Genomic DNA, 17156 nt, shown 5'->3' with positions numbered 1-17156 from the left:
TAACGTTTTCAGGAGTGGGCGAGTGGTAGCGTACAAGCCCTATAATGTCTATAATTTCATCCAAAACTAATAGTCAATTTCAAGCATGTAATCACTGACCACATAAACCTCATATGGGGTTGAGCCTTGGGCTCTATACCAGTGTCTTTTCTGTTTTCTGTTATTGTGGGTAAAACTTTTTCTTTTATTTTATCAAATCGACAAGCTCACGAGCCACACTGCGATGCGCTGTGCGCTTGTCGATCAGCTATTTTCAGCTATCTGTGATTTTCCTCACATGAAAATGTGCTATTTTCTGCCCCATATCATTGACCGGAGTGCCTTCTCTACTAGTATATTTTCTGTTTTCTGTTATTGTGGGGAGAGATGCTTGCGACACGTTGTTAGCTTGTCGATCTGCTATTTTCTGCGAAAGCCTTCCCCACAACAAGGATGCTGCATGGGGTTTAAGTGGTTAAGGGCATGTTCTAATTTCAAAGTTAGGCTACACAGTAAAAGGATCAGTATCACTCAAGATTACTTTAATAAGACCGATCACAAACCTGTTAACTTGATGCATATCTTTAGCCTATAATCTAATCTATATTGTCAACCAAAACAGACAGCACATAGTTTACAGTTTAGTTTAAAGGCCAATGTAAAGCGAGATTAATAATTAGAAAGGCCATAAAGGCTACATATAGGGTGCTTACTGCTTATACTTACTGCCCTTTATGATTTCACGTGTAGAACATTTTGTGCATTTTGATCAAAGATCCTGGGAGGAGATGCATTTGAATTGATTTTCATATAATTCAAAATTGCGGGTGATCTAGAGGTCAGGTCAAAAGTAAAGAGCACGAAACTTGTTCGGCATGAGGAGACGCATATGTGTATCGAAGATTCATTGCCGACGGTCAAAAAGTTCATGAGCTATGCATGGTCAAAGTTTTTTGCCCAATGGTTGTGGGCTTCGCATCCTCACAGATTGGCATGGCCCTCTACCATATTTCCAAATGTCATGAAAACCAGCCAGAACTGCTATTTTTGGCAGAAGGAGAAGAACTTAAGAAGAGAAAAATTAAAAATAACAATAAAGGACCAAGTCCTTTCAGGACTGCTTGGTCCTTTAATAATAATAATAATAATAATAATAATAATAAAGTTATAAACTCTATGCTCATTGCTCAGTAGGCGTTCCCGCATAACTTCCGGGTGTGATGATGTCACGCGCTGCCGCGCATACTGATTAGTTTTCTGCAGGAGGCGGGGTCGAGGAGGCGGAGATTACAGATTACTATGGGATTGCACCATCGTTGTGATGGTGAGGTTGCTGCTGTCAAAGCGACTCTAAACAAGACTTTACCAAGAGAAAAAGTGGGAGATGTCATACACTGTGTAATTTATTTATGATTATGAAAAGATAAATTACATCTCGACATTGAATTATAGTTTACACAATAAAAACAAGCATTGAAATGTAAAACAAATATATATATTATACTATCTAAAGAATTGCCAAACTATTCGTATGGTATTCTAAAATATCCCTACATTACATAGAATGGTTCAGTCCGTTGCTACGCTATCTTGTGTGTAGACATTCTCCAGGGTGCAAGGCCAGTGATGATGGAAGGGATGTTTTCGGCTTGAAATCTTGCGCTGTTTGGTTTGAAACATAAATTATACACACGCAGCAATCAACACATGCAATGGCGGGTATACGGAGAGCTAACGGAAAATACCCGTCAATGAGCCCGGCTGTAAGGTAACATCGATTTGTGTTTATGGAAAACGACGCGACAAAAGACTGGCTAGCTAGCCTTAGCTATTAAACGTTAGCTAAAACAGCTGTCCGTTAATCCGTTGATGGGTCACAACCTCGGACGGAATCCAATACACTGTGACTGTTGTTGGTTAAAATTAATTTACTAGTACTTGTCTAGCTAAATAATTAATTGTGCCAAATAACGGAAATTAATTCACTAATAATAACGCCGGACCGGGCCGGCTTGGTCTCTTCTATACTGGTGGCATTATTGAATGTGTAATTAATAATTATCTTCACATTCTGTGACCGATGTTCCACAATGACATCCTTTACTTTTTATTTCATTTCAGTTGTTCTCGTGTGCGACATGTCCAGTCACTGCTCTGTGATGGTGGCACTGCCACTCCTGATGGCATCCTGTGTTGTCTTGGTATGTTGCCTTGCCTAATAAAAACGTCTGGGTTTCCGAGGCTACCTTGCCTATAGCCCTCCAAGCAGAACCCAATGGTACTGAAGTTTCTGACATTTTTGACACAGACCATGGGGTCCTGTTGCAGCAGTATCCTTCCACCTGGTACGCGGACATAATAAAACATAAATGCCGTGTTTACGGCCTGTCTGCGCTCTTTGACGACTTTTTTTTTTCGTGTGAGGGCTTCTGAATCTGTGAACTATAAGTACCTATACATGCCGCTGCGAATATCTCCTGTGGCGCGGAAGCCGTTAAGTATTTTTAATCTTTGTTTGACCGATTTGGTCGCTTTGATTCTTCTCTTCCTTCCTTGTTTATTGACACCTCATTGTACCGCCTATCTGGCTAGCTAGTGGCGCTATAGCTATGACAGCAGATCAGAGGCAGGGACGTAGACGCACAAGCCAACCGCACACCGGGAGGCGGTACAATAAACGGTAAACAAACGAGAAGAAATAAAGCGACCAAATCGGTCAAACAAACACGGCTTCCGCGCCACAGGAGATATTCGCAGCGGTTTGTATAGGTACTTATAGTTCATGATTTCAGAAGCCCTCAAAGGAAAACAGGCCGTCAAACGGCGCAGATACGATTTTAGTGAGCATATTTATGTCCGCATTCCAAAATTCCCATACGAAAATATAGTTATGAACAGGGACCCTACAATAAAGCGACATAAAAATTTCAGAAAAGCTTTATGGAGGGTTCCGAGAGGGGCTACCGTGCCTCCATATACAGATCTATACACTACAGTCTGTAGCCTAGCTATATGTCCACAATACACAACATCATTACAATCAATAGATCTTACCAGAAATGCTCACGATCTAGATAAACATAACCTTTGTTTAGTAGTAGTACAAAAACTCTAAATAAAAGGTGTAGGCCTACAGTATACTGCCATAAAGGCACAGAGACATGTTTAGTTCACTAGCACAGCACAAAATAAATGAATGACCACATAATCAGCAACATATTATTTGCAGTGCATGTATTATAACAGTTTTTTATGTTACAGGAATTGACAGCCGATACAATGAAGGCTGCAGTGAGCTGGCCAACTACCTGTTCTATGGACTATATGGACAGAACCAGATGAGTCTGGACCCTGTTCTCGATGAGTTTCCTGAAGAAGTGTTGGACGGTATGTAGCAGGCGCTGAGACCCATTGACTGTTTTCTTACTTGCTGTGGTTTTAATGCATGTTGACATGACACGTTGAATGATTACTACACTTGATCACTACATTGACTAATACATTAGCCATGTCAAGTGACACATTGGGAAGTTTACATGCTATTACTTGAAATACAAAATACAAATGTACCCACCCACCAAAATAATTTCCCATTGTTTAAGACAGTGGCAGTGGCTCATAGTGGCCGGTAGAACAGGATGGGAACCGTGACGTTCCCAGTTTCATCCCGTGCTCCCCCATAGTTAGTGTCGAAGTGTCCTTGAGCAAGACACTGAACTCCTAATTGCTCCCGATGTGCCGTGTGGTGCCTTGCGTGGGTTCCCCCGCCATCGGTGTATGAATGTGTGTGTGAACTGTGAATGGGTGGATGTAATGCACAATCTATGTAAAGCATGTATTTGGATAAAAGCACTATATAAATGCACCATTTACCATTTTAAGACACGTTTCTTTTCCAAGAGAATCCCTTGCATGATGTCTACGGTCTACTTTGCAATAACGTGATTCTAATTTTTGTTGTCGTCATCAGATGTGATTTTGCTAATCAAGAGGGATTGCGTCCACTTGTATTGCAACCCGGTGAACTACAGTTACCTGCTGCCCTATGTTTCCCACTGGAGGAACCTGCATCTCTACTGCATGACCCATGCAGAGGTTTTACTCTAATTTCTAGCCTTGTTTGGTAGTGTTGGTTACTGTTACTGTGTTGTTGTTGTTGTGTGCCTCAAGCTAATAGAAGGAGAGCTATTCATGGCTCACAAGATCAGTAACATGATTTTATAGACAGACTTAATAGGCAAACTGTAGTTTTAATTATATTGATAGATAGATAGATAGATAGATAGATGGATAGATACGTGATATACTAGACCTATTCATTGTATGCATTGCCTTACAGTATATTAGGCACATTAACCTGTTTGCTCTCCTCTCTCCATACACACAGTACGAGGATGAAGAGGCAGCCGAGGAGTTCAAAATCTCCAGTTTTGTCACCATGGTGCGGGACTGCAGCCGTATTGGAGTGCCCTACAGCTACCAAGGTACAGGACTTCTGCAGTTTAACCATATAATACATTCATCACTGGAGTCATTCTAAAACCTCTGAGGTCATTCACTACGGTGGATCTACACAGTAGTTCTATAAATATAATGTAGGCTAACCACTTATTTGTTCCACTTATTTTCAAGGCAACCTAGTGATTACTGTGTAATTATGCATGCGGCACAAGTAATTATACTTCCATTATTTCAGGGCACATGCAGAAGTTTGACATGTTTATGATGGAGAAATGGCCCATAATTCAGGCTTTTGCCCTGGAGGGGATTGGCGGTGGAAGCTTCTTCACTATGAAATACAAGGTACCCCAAGCATGTCTTTGAAAAAGAGATAGATTTGTTGTTAGGATCCAGAGATAGGCTATAGGAAGCCCCTTTCTTTTGGAATATTCGGCAGCCATTCTTAATGTGTGCAGTGCACGGCTGCACGCCAAAGGCACCTAGACACAGGATCTGACACAAATTCGGATCTAATGGTCAAGATTTGATTTATCATGTGATTTCTTTTGATGACATCTAGAAAAATCCATCTCATATTACAAGGGACTCAACCAGCAAAATATTATGTGATTTTCTTTTATTATTGTACTTAAATAAAACATTTGTATTAGTTTACTTAATGTGTCTGAGATCACCAGTTGTGGTGACAGATAGGGGTTGATGGCACCACCACTGCCACATCTAGCCTACATTTCTTTAGAAAACAATGGTATACTATTGTGAAACCAGTTGAGAACCACTCATTCACCCAGTGAATATCTTTAGTTTTTTCTTTCTTCTTTTTATGGCTTCTTTGCCTTTAATTGATAGGGTACAGTAATTAGACAGGAAAGGGGAGAGAGATGGGGGGGAAGACATGTGGAAAAGGCCGACGGGCTCGGGACTCGAACCTGCTGCACACCCTCAGGCTGGATTACCGGCCTAGGTGCCTGGACCGCTCAGCTGCGGCCCAGGCCAATAACTATTTAAATCATACTAGTTTTATTTAGTTATCTTCTGTTTACCTGTCATCCAGTTGATGGACATCAGTGAGATGCTGTGGCAGGTCTACACCAGACTAGACCCCGTGTCCATGGATCGCCTTCTGACAGAGGTAGCTTTCTCCTATCCCTCTTCTTTGCTCTTGTTTTTTCTGTTCTTGTACTTGTACATGATTACTATAGAATCACACACACTATGGAGTCATATAGCTGTGATAGAGCTGTGTTCAAGTCAAAGAGTCCTATCGTACTCTTAGACTTGAACCATCAGCATTTTTCTACCATACTAAATTCCAAGTGAATTGTACTATCAGGGATCATGGATGTTGTTTGTGTTGTAGGACCTGCTTAACTTTGAGAAGCAGTGGAGTAGCTTTTATGCTAGCATGGACCTGGAGAGCCATCTGTCTATCTTGGAGCTGTCTGAAGCACAGGCAGGAGAGGTAATACTGCTGCCACTCTTATAATGCTTCAGCGACTCTTATGATACTGTAGCCAACCTTAAATACTCAACTACAAGTGAAAGTTGCTCAATCAAATTTGTACTTTAGTTAAAATACTGGAGTATTTGCTTTTCAAATTACTCTTGTAAAAATAACACTGTAGTTATTACTATTATGTGACTCTGCCAGTTGCATGCATTTAAATGTTTGTACTTGTAACTCCACAGGCTTTCCGTACTTATTATTCCCATGGCCTGATCTCAAGTAACATCAGCGATAGCAGGTATCCCTCCTAATTAACAATCTTCCTACACAGAATCCACGTCTTTTAAGATCATTCTTATGATTATTATATAAAAGTTGTTCTACATGAAAATGTAGAATGAAAGTCTTTTTGTATTTTTACATGTGATTTATAATTTTCATGTGTGATTTCCTGTGGTCAGTAAAAGTCGTCAGCCCTACGTGTTGTTTGGAAACCATTCATCCATGGAGAGTCTGAAGAGCTACTCCTTCAACTTCCCCTCTGAGAGTCACCAGATCCGCAGCACCGGGCCCCAGGGTTCCATTGCCAGACACATGGTATCACAATCACTTGAAACTCTTATATTAACCCTGACATACCCAGAATAGGGATGCTATGGGTCATGTACTCCAAGCACTTACTGTACACGTGCACACAATACAATACAGATGTTGGGTAATGTGGATAAAGGGTGAAACAACAGGCTTTTAGCACCACATGTTTGAGTAAAAGGGAATAACACGCAGATAACACCTAACCTATTTTTTATTTTTTAAAGATATTTTGGGCCTTTTTTTGCCTTTTATTGATAGATTTACAGTTGGTTGACAGGAAACTGGGAGAGAGATGGGGGGATGACAACAAACTTACTTAGGCCTTTAAATTCCCTGAGGAACATAGGCCATTGATGAGTCTCCTCCATCCCCTTCGGTCTTGTTCCCTCTGCTCCAGTTGCCATGACAGCCCTTGTGCCTTCATCTCCTGTTCTGTGGTTCTTCTCCAGGTGGCTCTAGGCCTTCCTCTTGCCTTGCGGGTTCCATGTTAATGAATGCATGTTTTGTGATTGATCTATTGTGTCTTCGCAGTGTGTGTCCTGATAATCCATGTCCATTTCCTCCTCCTGATTTGTATCAAATGTTAAATACTTACACCACATTGAATATGTTAATGTAAATTTTATAAACACTTTTTAACTAAGCTTAGTTTTCACTCTACAACCTTTGCAACGGTCACCCGGAGATCCTTAGGATTCTTGTCACGTTTCTCTCTTGTTCTTTAGTTTGTTAGTTTACATATCTTGCTGTCTTAGTGACAAGGTTGAAAACCACTTTCTCTCACTGTCCTACAGATTCTGCAGTGTGTCTCAGCCAGAGGACCTTTAGCCTGCTCTCGGACCTATTTCTTTGGGACCACTCATACCCCATACCTTGGTGAGTGTTCAACATGACTTTGCCAATCATCACATGCAAATATAGACATACACAAGCTATTTGTGAAGCTGACACCATGTCTCTACTCTATACGCCACGGTACCAGTTCATATTACACAGCTATTCATTCTTAACATTTTACAGCCTGTTGACAGCAGACTGCATTTTTGCAGGCTGCATTCTGGCAGCCTGCAGAAAAGGCAGGCAACAATCTAACTATACAGGACTAGGAGTCTACTAGGGCACAACTGAGGCTGTTTGTATAATTTCTCTTATGTCTTAAATCTTAATATAATATAGAGTCTGCTGTTTGATTGATTGACAGTTTCTGACCAAGGCTAAGTCATTGGGCAATTATTACTTGCGCAAGCAGAGCGCGCAAGTAATAATTTCGCCCAGTCTCTTTCACCGTGACAGCCAACCTGCCATTTGATGTGTATGCAAAAAAACATCAAATCTGTGCCTGTTTAGCTGGGACCAGATTACACAAATGACCATATTTATTACGTCATCATTGAGAGCTAGTCATACGTATACTATATACATAATCAGTAAAAATAAAATAGCAAATTGTGCCTGATCTGCTGGGACCAGAGTACGTGGTGTGTATACAGTATGTATGACTAGCTCTCAATGATGACGTAAGAAATATGGTCATTTGTGTAATCTGGTCCCAGCAAACCAGGCACAGATTTGCTGTTTTTCTTGCATAAGCATAAAATGGCGGGTTGGCTGTCACGGTTTTTGGCGCAAAGTAACCACAGTATACCGCTAATCAACTTACAACTACATACTCTATATAGTATATGTATATGTATATGTATACGTATGTCTTGTGTACATTTACATTTTTTTATATAATTCTTTTTTCATCACATATCAATGATTTATTTTTCTTTGAAAAACTAAAAAGGGATCTAGAATATATCTACATCGATAAAACTGTATTTCTTATATAGATAGAAACTTGAAACATACTTAATAATACTAGGTGTTTACATGCATAAAGTAGATAGGTAGCAAATAGTTACACCTAATAATTAGACATTTCAAACGTTCCTTCACAGAGATATTGAGATTCCACCGTTTACAGAATAATTATACTGTATAACATATTTTAATTCAGTTTATATACCTTTTTTTCATCACATATCAATGATTTATTTTTCTTTAAAAAACTAAAAAGGGATCCAGAATATATCTACATCGATAAAACTGTATTTCTTATATAGATAGAAACTTGAACCATACTTAATAATACTAGGTGTTTATATGCATAAAGTAGGTAGGTAGCAAATAGTTACACCTAATGATTATACATTTCAAACGTTCCTTCACAGAGATACTGAGATTTAACAGTTTACAGCGGTCGGAAGTACTTGCGCGCTCTGCTTGCGCACTAGTTGGCCATTTATGGCCTACTAGTGTGCAACAAGCAAGTATGTTCTAGTTCATTTTAGTTTTTTCATGGCATATGAAAGCAGGGAATCATAGCTTCAAATTGACATTGGTTGTGCAGTTTGACCCACTAGTTTTTGAGATATGGCTTATAGAGTAATGCCTTGCAGAGATAAAGCAATCTGGCCTTCAAAGATGCAGTTCTGTGGTCAGTGGCATTTAGGGGGCGCTGTTTTCTCTTCATTGCTAACCCCTTCCCCCCCCCCAGTTAGCAATGAAGGGGGGCAGTATTGAGTCGAAAACAAGAGTGAAGCTAGTTTATTTCATTCTGGGGTCAGGGTTAGATTAGATTAGATTACTTCAGTAGTGGGAAAAGTACCCAATTGCTTTACTTAAGTTAAAGTATCTACTACCCTATTCATACTAATTAATATAAGGTTGAAGTGGTTAATGCATGTTTTAAATTATTATCAAAATCTACAAAGTAACTATAGTAAGGCAATGTTTTTAGCACCTCTGAATAGGTTGCACACTAAATATATCATACATAATATGCAATGTAATATTGCAACATCCCTGATTATTGTATTGGGGTAGATTCAAATAGTAGTCAGTGCTACAGTTCAGTCATGGAGTGATGGAGATGAATGCAGTTCCCACATAGTGTTTATAAAACTTTGAGAGCTGCTGAAAGTTGGGGCACTGTTTACCCTTTGTTCTCAAGACAGCGTATTTGTAGCTTTGCATCTTTGTAGGTGAAGTTGAAACCAGTTCATTTATTTGTAGCTTTGTGTCTTTTGTAACCGCTACAAACGCTTACATTGACAACGAATGGTAGACTAGTCCGTATGTATCTTTGCATCTCACAGTATGTAGAATGGGTACATTTCAACGAAAGTACAGGTCAATACAGAAACTGCTACGAGGATAAAACCAGAAAAGCACTAAGACTTGTTTACACCAGGGTCCTCCATTTTCAATTAATTCAGAACATTTAAAGACGTTTTTAAAAAAATGGAAAAACGTGTACAGTATGGAAAAAGGGGGGAGGGGGACTTTTACAGGGGCCAGTTTCGAATTGCAGCCACTTTAAGAGCGGTTTTGAAGGAGTCTTAACGGCTGTTGGTAGGGAGTTCCACATTTTAGTGGCATAGAAGCTAAATTAATTTAACCCCTTGTTGGAGCCGAATCTGGGTTGAACATGGTTTATGGAACTCCCTCTGGGAAGTCTTGTGATCATGGACTTCGTTGACAGGTGTAGCTGTCAGGCAGAAAGTCCAAAATATTATGCTATGGTGACTTTGTCAGATTCTTGAATGTGTCCTTATATTATCATCACACCCAAATACAGTTCAAGTGGGAGGTTTTTGACTATTAATGTATTTTTCCCCGTCTGAATTAGTCATTCTAATCAATGATGGACAAACCACCTAACTGCACAAGTTAGCTTTTTAATACTTTTCATTTGTTCAATATTTGTAAAACCCACACACAGACGTTAAGGGTGTTCAATAGCACTGATTTACAGTATATTTATAAAAAAAGTTGAAAAATGGAGATAGCTGGTTTCTGCCCGTCAGCAACTTATGTTTACTTAATGGTACGGTTTGCTTACAGTGCTTTTATTTGTTCCTCTTCTAGGTAATCATGATATGCAGCAGAAGAAAACAGAGCTGCTGTGAGTGATAACATAATGGTCTTAAATCTCATAATTGACATATTCCAAAATAACCAGTGCCCGGTGTTGAATATTTATGAGCACCCGTCTGTTTTTCACAGCCTTCTGTCGCAGATTTATTCAGCTGCTGTCCAAGCTGTCCTCGCTGGAATTAAGTGCTTCTCTTGCAACTCCAGTGCTACCAAGGTAAAAATGTCATCAGTGCATATTTTAAAGATGCTTTTGTAACCTTTTCTTTTTTTCGTTTGTATAAGGACTTGCGCCAGACCAGTGGTTCTCAGTCTTTTTGGCTGGTGACCCCTCAAACATGATTTGGCCAAGTCTTGCGACTCGTGTCATTTATGACTCACTGATCTAACACTGTACTCTGAGGGTGCATGTGCACTCTGAACAAACATGTGTGGTGGAAGCATATAGACTGCTATTAACCATAATATATTTTATTATTTTGATTAAAGAAGCAGCTCCAGTAGCCTAGCTAGTGGTACCCCCACATTGGCCTAACAGTTGTGCCTCTTTACAATACATCCATAATCCACTGGTTTATCGATAATTTGTCTGTCTGCCTGCCTGCCTGCCTATCAAATAATTAAATATGTATTAATTCAATACGGCTATTTTTAAAAATATAATATACAATAATGATACAGTCTAAAATGTAGCTATTGTGTCCATACACAATAAAGGCTACGAAAGAACATTATAAAACTAGAAAAAGTGCCCTTCTGGGCACAGGTCTCCACCAGGTTATCCACAGATCCGTGCAGTTAGAGGTAAAACACTTTTGGGCCAGTTATAGCGCCACCTTGAGGCTGAGTTGAAATTGTTCATGTGGCATTTCGTCCTCGGCCTAGTGGGAATGTGGGTGCACAATTTCAGGGAAATCACGCGATGTGTTCATGATTTGCAGCATTTTGTTTGAAACTGAGCACTCCTGTGAATTTTGGAAGCCAATCTTAACCAATCAGTATGGAGTCTGAGAAATCTGAAAGACCGGTTTGGTTGAATGGCTCTAGAGAGACTGTGTACCAATTTGCGTGATGTTTGGACAAAATCTGTAGGTGTGCTGTGCAAAAACTTGTTTTGCACAAAGCGGCCTCCTGGTGGCGCTATAACAGGCCGTTCTGGAAAGTTTGGGGCAGAGGTTCATGGTTGGCATCCAGGGAGTGTGTGTGCAAAATTTGGCATCGACCAGGTTAACGGTGGCTGAGATTAGCTGGTCACGGACGGACGGACACACGGACGGACGGACGGAGTGCAAAACATACTCTCCCCATGCCTTCGGCTGGTGGAGACAATAAAAGTTTTTAAGTTTGCCATGAGCGGGATCCGAACCGGGTGCCACACGGAGCAATAAATCGAGAGGCATTTGCACAGACCCCTAGACTATTAGAAAGCCTTAAAGAAACGTTCCACTGGGAGGCGGTCTTTTGCAACGAGAGCAGAAAAAAATATGTATATGAAGAAAGATAACGATATGATTGGGTGTTTTACAGCAGGAACTATTAAGTTAGCTATAATAATAATAATTCATATTCGTAGCACAGCCAGTGGTCACGTGACTTGACACATTTACCCCCGCACGCATGCACGCACCTCCCCTCCCGTATCGGACTATTGTCCCGTCTAACCTCCTGGGGTGGACCGCCTCCCAATCACCGACCGGCCGACCTAATCACGGACCGGCCAACGTAATCACGGACCGGCCGACGTAATCACGGACCGGCCGACCTAATCACGGACCGGCCGACGCACCTACGGACCGGCCGACGGTGCTTACCGGCCGGCGCGTAGGCCGGAAGAAATGGATTCAGCCCTTGCTGGAGGCCTGAATGTTTTTACCCACAAACAAACAAATGACAAACAAAGGTGTGTCGTGTATGATGGATAGATCTTACTGTAACAGCAACCATCCACCAGTACAGGGCTGTGGAGAGCCAATGTTCCATGTTTTAGCGACAGAGTAAACACTTTGACGGAGCAAGTACAATTCATGAGGGAAGGCGAAATGGAAGAGGGAGTCTTGCCTGCTACACCTACCAGTCTGATCGGTCTGCCTCGTGTGCTCAGACACACAAGCGCACACACACACACACACACGCATGCACAAGGCGTGCGCATGCAGTGTACAGTAAATGTCCTCGCTCGCTCTCTCTTTTTACACATACTCGAAGTATTCTTAATTGAGCTTCTACTGAAATTATAATATTATTATTATCATTTATTTATTTTGTATCACTGGCTGCTATAGATTACCCTATGTGGTTAAGATGTGTGATGTGATCATATGTATGGGCAAATAGGAAGAAAATGGACACCTGGTCATGTACCTCCCATCACATTAACTTAACTGTTTAGTAGCCAAAAACGTCAAGACGTCTGATTGACGTCTTTGTAATGGATGCCACGGGCGTCAAGACGTCTCTCCCTTGGGAAAAATAAAAATAAAAAAATCTTATTTTTTATTTTTATTTTTTCATCCATATTTTGAAAATTCCTCTAATTACATGCATAATATAATTACAAATTATTTCTTTCTTTATAATGGGAGAATTGGCACTCAGAGCCTAAACTGGTGACCACCAGGTGGCGCTTTAATTGTGTTTTTTTTGTTTTTTACTGTGATGTTTTTTCTTATATTCATTTAACTAAATGTTAATTATTTTCTTTTCTTATTTTTTTTAGGCAAAGGATGTCGCAGAACACACTTTTCTAGTAGCCTTGGACACTGTGAACCTAACTCAGTACCGCTCTGCTCTCAGGTATTACATTTACCAAGTTGGTTCACAGTTAGATTTGATTTAAAATTGATTGGAAGTCATTGAGATTCTTAGTAGTTTGCTTGTACTGTATTCTTCAGGAAATACATTACCGGTACATGAAAGGAGTTTCTGAGTTCCCGTGTTCACTGCTTCTGTTGAGCACAAGTTCTGTGAATTTCATATTTTTCTCCTAGATCTAAAATTGAATTCAACATCCAAGCTGTGAATAACATAGGAAGGTAGGCCGCCCTCAACTTATCCTGATCTTTACTGAATCTCAATCTACTGTTTACATTTCTGCAGTACATTAACACATGCGTACCCTTTGCCATGCTGCTGATGCTGTGTTTTCTTTCAGAATCATTCCTCTTAGCGACAAAGAAAGACGCAATGTAGTGAAGACTGTGAGTGCAATTTCTTTTTAACTAACCTAAGATTCATGTTGATTCACCAAACCTTTCTTGAGAAAATTGTGTTTTTGTCCCTCCAAGGCCTCCATGACGGTGCATGACATCCCCGATCTGCAGTGGGGCAGGGGGGACCTGGGCTCTATAGTTTTCTCTGAGTCTTTCCTGGAGTCCACCATCTACATTCAGCAGAAAGGTAAGACGATAATTACATCAGATCAAATTGAAATATGTCTATTGATTCCCCAATGGGAAAATGTAATTTACCTGATCAGAATTGCGTCACAGTTAACAGAATATGTAGAAGTCATCAGAAACCACAGAGGAGTGATATACAAATAGCCTACTTCCTATTCCAGGGATCACATTTGTCATTGTTTGACTGCGTCATCTACTCTTGCCAAATAAGTCTTTGGTTCTCCTGCAGATGGCAGTGTGTCCTCAGATAGCTGCTTCTCCATCCTGACCACAACCGTGCCACGCTATGCTTGCTGGTTGGTACGTATGCTACTGAAAACATCCCTGTATCCATTCGTGATTTATTTATTCTGTGAGAAGACCATCCATCATCTAGGTACACTGAATTGGACATCATTATTCTGTGTTGGGGATGGCGACCTTCACATTTATTTTGACCTGAGATCAGATTCTAAAAATGTCTTCTACATCCTGACAGTTTTCTGAAAAAGCTATGTTTCTATGTCAGTCGTTCTTCGATTTAAAAAAAATAGCTGACCTACAAGCTCGTAGCGCGCCACTCGGTGGCTCGCTATGAGCTTGTAGATCTGCTATTTTTCAATAGCTAAAGCACCAAACACCAAAAGGGGTTCCCGCCCAAAATGGGTTAAATACGTACAAATATAATTTTGCATTATAATGTTGAATGGTGAACAACCTTGAGATCAAGAAATCACATTTTCTCAATACATAAAAAAAAGAGTGTTCCACCTATTCATCCCCACGCCTATCTATGATAGAGTGTTCCACCTATTCATCCCCACGCCTATCTATGATAGAGTGTTCCACCTATTCATCCCCACACCTATCTATGATAGTGTTCCACCTATTCATCCCCACGCCTATCTATGATAGAGTGTTCCACCTATTCATCCCCACGCCTATCTATGATAGAGTGTTCCACCTATTCATCCCCACGCCTATCTATGATATCTCACTATGTTGTTCAAGCGCAACCCTTGTATTCCCTGCTCTTCTTTTCAGATGGAATCGGACGTGAAGCAATCGGAACAAGCGCAGCTTATTATAAAGGTACGTTAAAAAACTCAACACAGTGACTTTAGTGTATGGTTGGTTCTACAAGTAGTGGCAGGGCGCTCATGGCCTTAATGTTTCTAAGCAGAGAGAGGAAGCCAGCTGTTTGGGAAGCGTGTTGACGACACCAGACGTTGCATATGTCTTCTCCAACAGCCAGCTCTCCACTCCAGAGGAAGGTAACACTATCCCTTTATCCTTATTTTCTGCAAAACAAGTTGTATTTGTTTATCATTTGCATAATTTGTTCCTTTGCCAACTGTTGCTTTTCCAGGGAAGATCATCTTCTTCTCTGAGGGACTTCTGTTTGTCCATCCTCAGTACGGAAGCATCACTTTATCCAAGGATCACATCAGAAATATCAAGTTCTATGATGAGGTTTGTTTAATAATTTTTAATCACATTATGAGGACTATGAGCTTTTTGTCGACCTCCATGTAAACAACAACAATTATTTCACTGCCCTTGTACTTGTTCATGTGATATGTTGATACCATCTAGGATTCCAGTGCTGTGACCTCTTTGTTTGTGGAGTATGACAGCAGGCTGCTCTCTCACCTCCCGTTCCCTCTGCACTGCCCCGACCAGTGCCTGGTCTTTGCTCTTCAACCCAAATCCAAGAGCCACAAGGCTTTCTACTCTACCGTAAGCCTTTTTACCCTAATCTCTGGGATTAAGTTACACAGTATGAAACCAGTTTTGGTTTGGCCTATATAACAAATATATATACCGGTATGCTTTTTAAGTATGTTAATTAACTTTTACAGTATGTTTCAAAGAACGTCACACTTTGATAATGGGGAGATGTAAATATTTCAAATTAAGAAATCGAAACCAAATTGACACTTGTGCTCAAGTTGTGAGAAGATACTAATTTCTGCTTCCAGGTGTTGTCAGTGTGGCAAAGCTGTGAATCTGGACTAAGTCTGCAGCTTGTGGAACAAGAACAATTGACTTGGGACCAGAGAAGCATGTAAGACTAAGAGTCTTAACTTAACTGCCACTGATAACACTTACTGTGCCCAACACTGCTGCATGCCCATGGAGGAGTGCTCTGCTTCATGTCTGAGCTGTTCTCTGCAGAAATGTATTCCCTTTGCTCAGACAACAGCAAAGACCTTAGCAAAGACCTTAATAGTGTGTGTGTGTGTGTGTGTGTGTGTGTGTGTGTGTGTGTGTGTGTGTGTGTGTGTGTGTGTGTGTGTGTGTGTGTGTGTGTGTGTGTGTGTGTGTGTGTGTGTGTGTGTGTGTGTGTGTGTGTGTGTGTGTGTGTGTGTGTGTGTGTGTGTGTGTGTGTGTGTGTGAATAGACTACATGCCAAAATAAATCAAATGCTAAATGACAAAATACAGCATAATCATTGTAACTACTAAAATGCAGGAAATTCATAAAGTGTAAGTCCTTAAATATTGATAATTATCACACTGAAATGCAGATAATGATTAACACTACTAATTGTGAGTCTGTTTCATCTTCCGCCATGCTTGAAAGACCTATCTGCGTCAGCCACGTTTGTGTGAGTGAGTGAGAGAGAGAGAGAGCAAGGGAGTGACGTCAGGTTTACCAAGGTCTCATCCTCATGAACAGACAAAATACATCACTTTTAACTGATAATTAAAGCAGCATTTTGCTACGCTACTGTTGCTACTGCCAAGTTTCAGTTTACATGCATGCACGAATGAGTGCAAGAGTGCAGTAGGATAACAGCATTAAGACTTTTTTCAAAACACTTTCAAGATTTTCTAAAATGTTCAAGAATAGTAGATGTACAAGTGCTTGTGCAATGCTGACACGCTGTGAGCTTGTATATCTGCATAATATAACCAATGTTCTAAATCTTATGTTTTCTGAAAAATTTATATTGCTTAGTTGGTAAATGCTATAGCTAAAATATAAAATGACAGATGTTTTTTCTGGTTTTAATGGGTTAACTTTCATAGTTTAATTTAAATTAAATAAATTATACTTTGCCAAAATGTCAGTCAAAACATCAGTAATCGCAATCGGTTGGCTAGGACTTTCCAAAATTGGGATTGGAACCAAGAATATGGCAATGGTCGGGCTGTAGTGTATATGGAACGATTTTCGTTTAAGATATGAAGAGTAAATACTCAATATGAACAACGTTTTAATAAAGTATTTTCTGTTTCTTCAGGCACTTGCGTCTTCAGAAGCTGCATGACAGTCAGGGGCCTCCGGTGGCCAAACGCAGAGGCAGCCTAAAGACCTCCTATTCCCAGCTACCAGAGCAAGACATGTTAGTACACACTGTCTTACCACAT

General features: G+C 40.4%; 1 protein-coding gene across 1 annotated transcript in view; it reads left to right on the top strand.

The window, feature by feature from the left end:
• The first annotated feature begins 1584 nt into the window (after positions 1-1584).
• The window catches only part of dnaaf9 (dynein axonemal assembly factor 9), a 34289-nt gene continuing 18717 nt past the window's right edge, over positions 1585-17156 (top strand). Inside the window, exons 1-24 of the mRNA XM_083792566.1 lie at positions 1585-1747; positions 2101-2180; positions 3241-3366; positions 3950-4074; positions 4367-4463; positions 4676-4782; positions 5495-5572; positions 5801-5902; positions 6130-6185; positions 6349-6484; positions 7276-7357; positions 10397-10433; positions 10535-10619; positions 13119-13195; positions 13390-13434; positions 13554-13599; positions 13687-13798; positions 14030-14100; positions 14824-14871; positions 14963-15053; positions 15149-15252; positions 15376-15519; positions 15762-15847; positions 17030-17131. Coding sequence (XP_083648692.1) covers positions 1692-1747; positions 2101-2180; positions 3241-3366; positions 3950-4074; positions 4367-4463; positions 4676-4782; positions 5495-5572; positions 5801-5902; positions 6130-6185; positions 6349-6484; positions 7276-7357; positions 10397-10433; positions 10535-10619; positions 13119-13195; positions 13390-13434; positions 13554-13599; positions 13687-13798; positions 14030-14100; positions 14824-14871; positions 14963-15053; positions 15149-15252; positions 15376-15519; positions 15762-15847; positions 17030-17131 — 2093 coding nt within the window. The 5' untranslated portion in view covers positions 1585-1691. The remainder of the gene's footprint in view (positions 1748-2100; positions 2181-3240; positions 3367-3949; positions 4075-4366; positions 4464-4675; positions 4783-5494; positions 5573-5800; positions 5903-6129; positions 6186-6348; positions 6485-7275; positions 7358-10396; positions 10434-10534; positions 10620-13118; positions 13196-13389; positions 13435-13553; positions 13600-13686; positions 13799-14029; positions 14101-14823; positions 14872-14962; positions 15054-15148; positions 15253-15375; positions 15520-15761; positions 15848-17029; positions 17132-17156) is intronic.

Source organism: Protomyctophum parallelum (assembly GCF_964188405.1).
Source record: "Protomyctophum parallelum genome assembly, chromosome: 20".
Lineage (NCBI taxonomy): Eukaryota > Metazoa > Chordata > Actinopteri > Myctophiformes > Myctophidae > Protomyctophum > Protomyctophum parallelum.
Note: the sequence above shows the minus strand (reverse complement) of the source record. Positions and strands in the feature narration are given on the sequence as shown.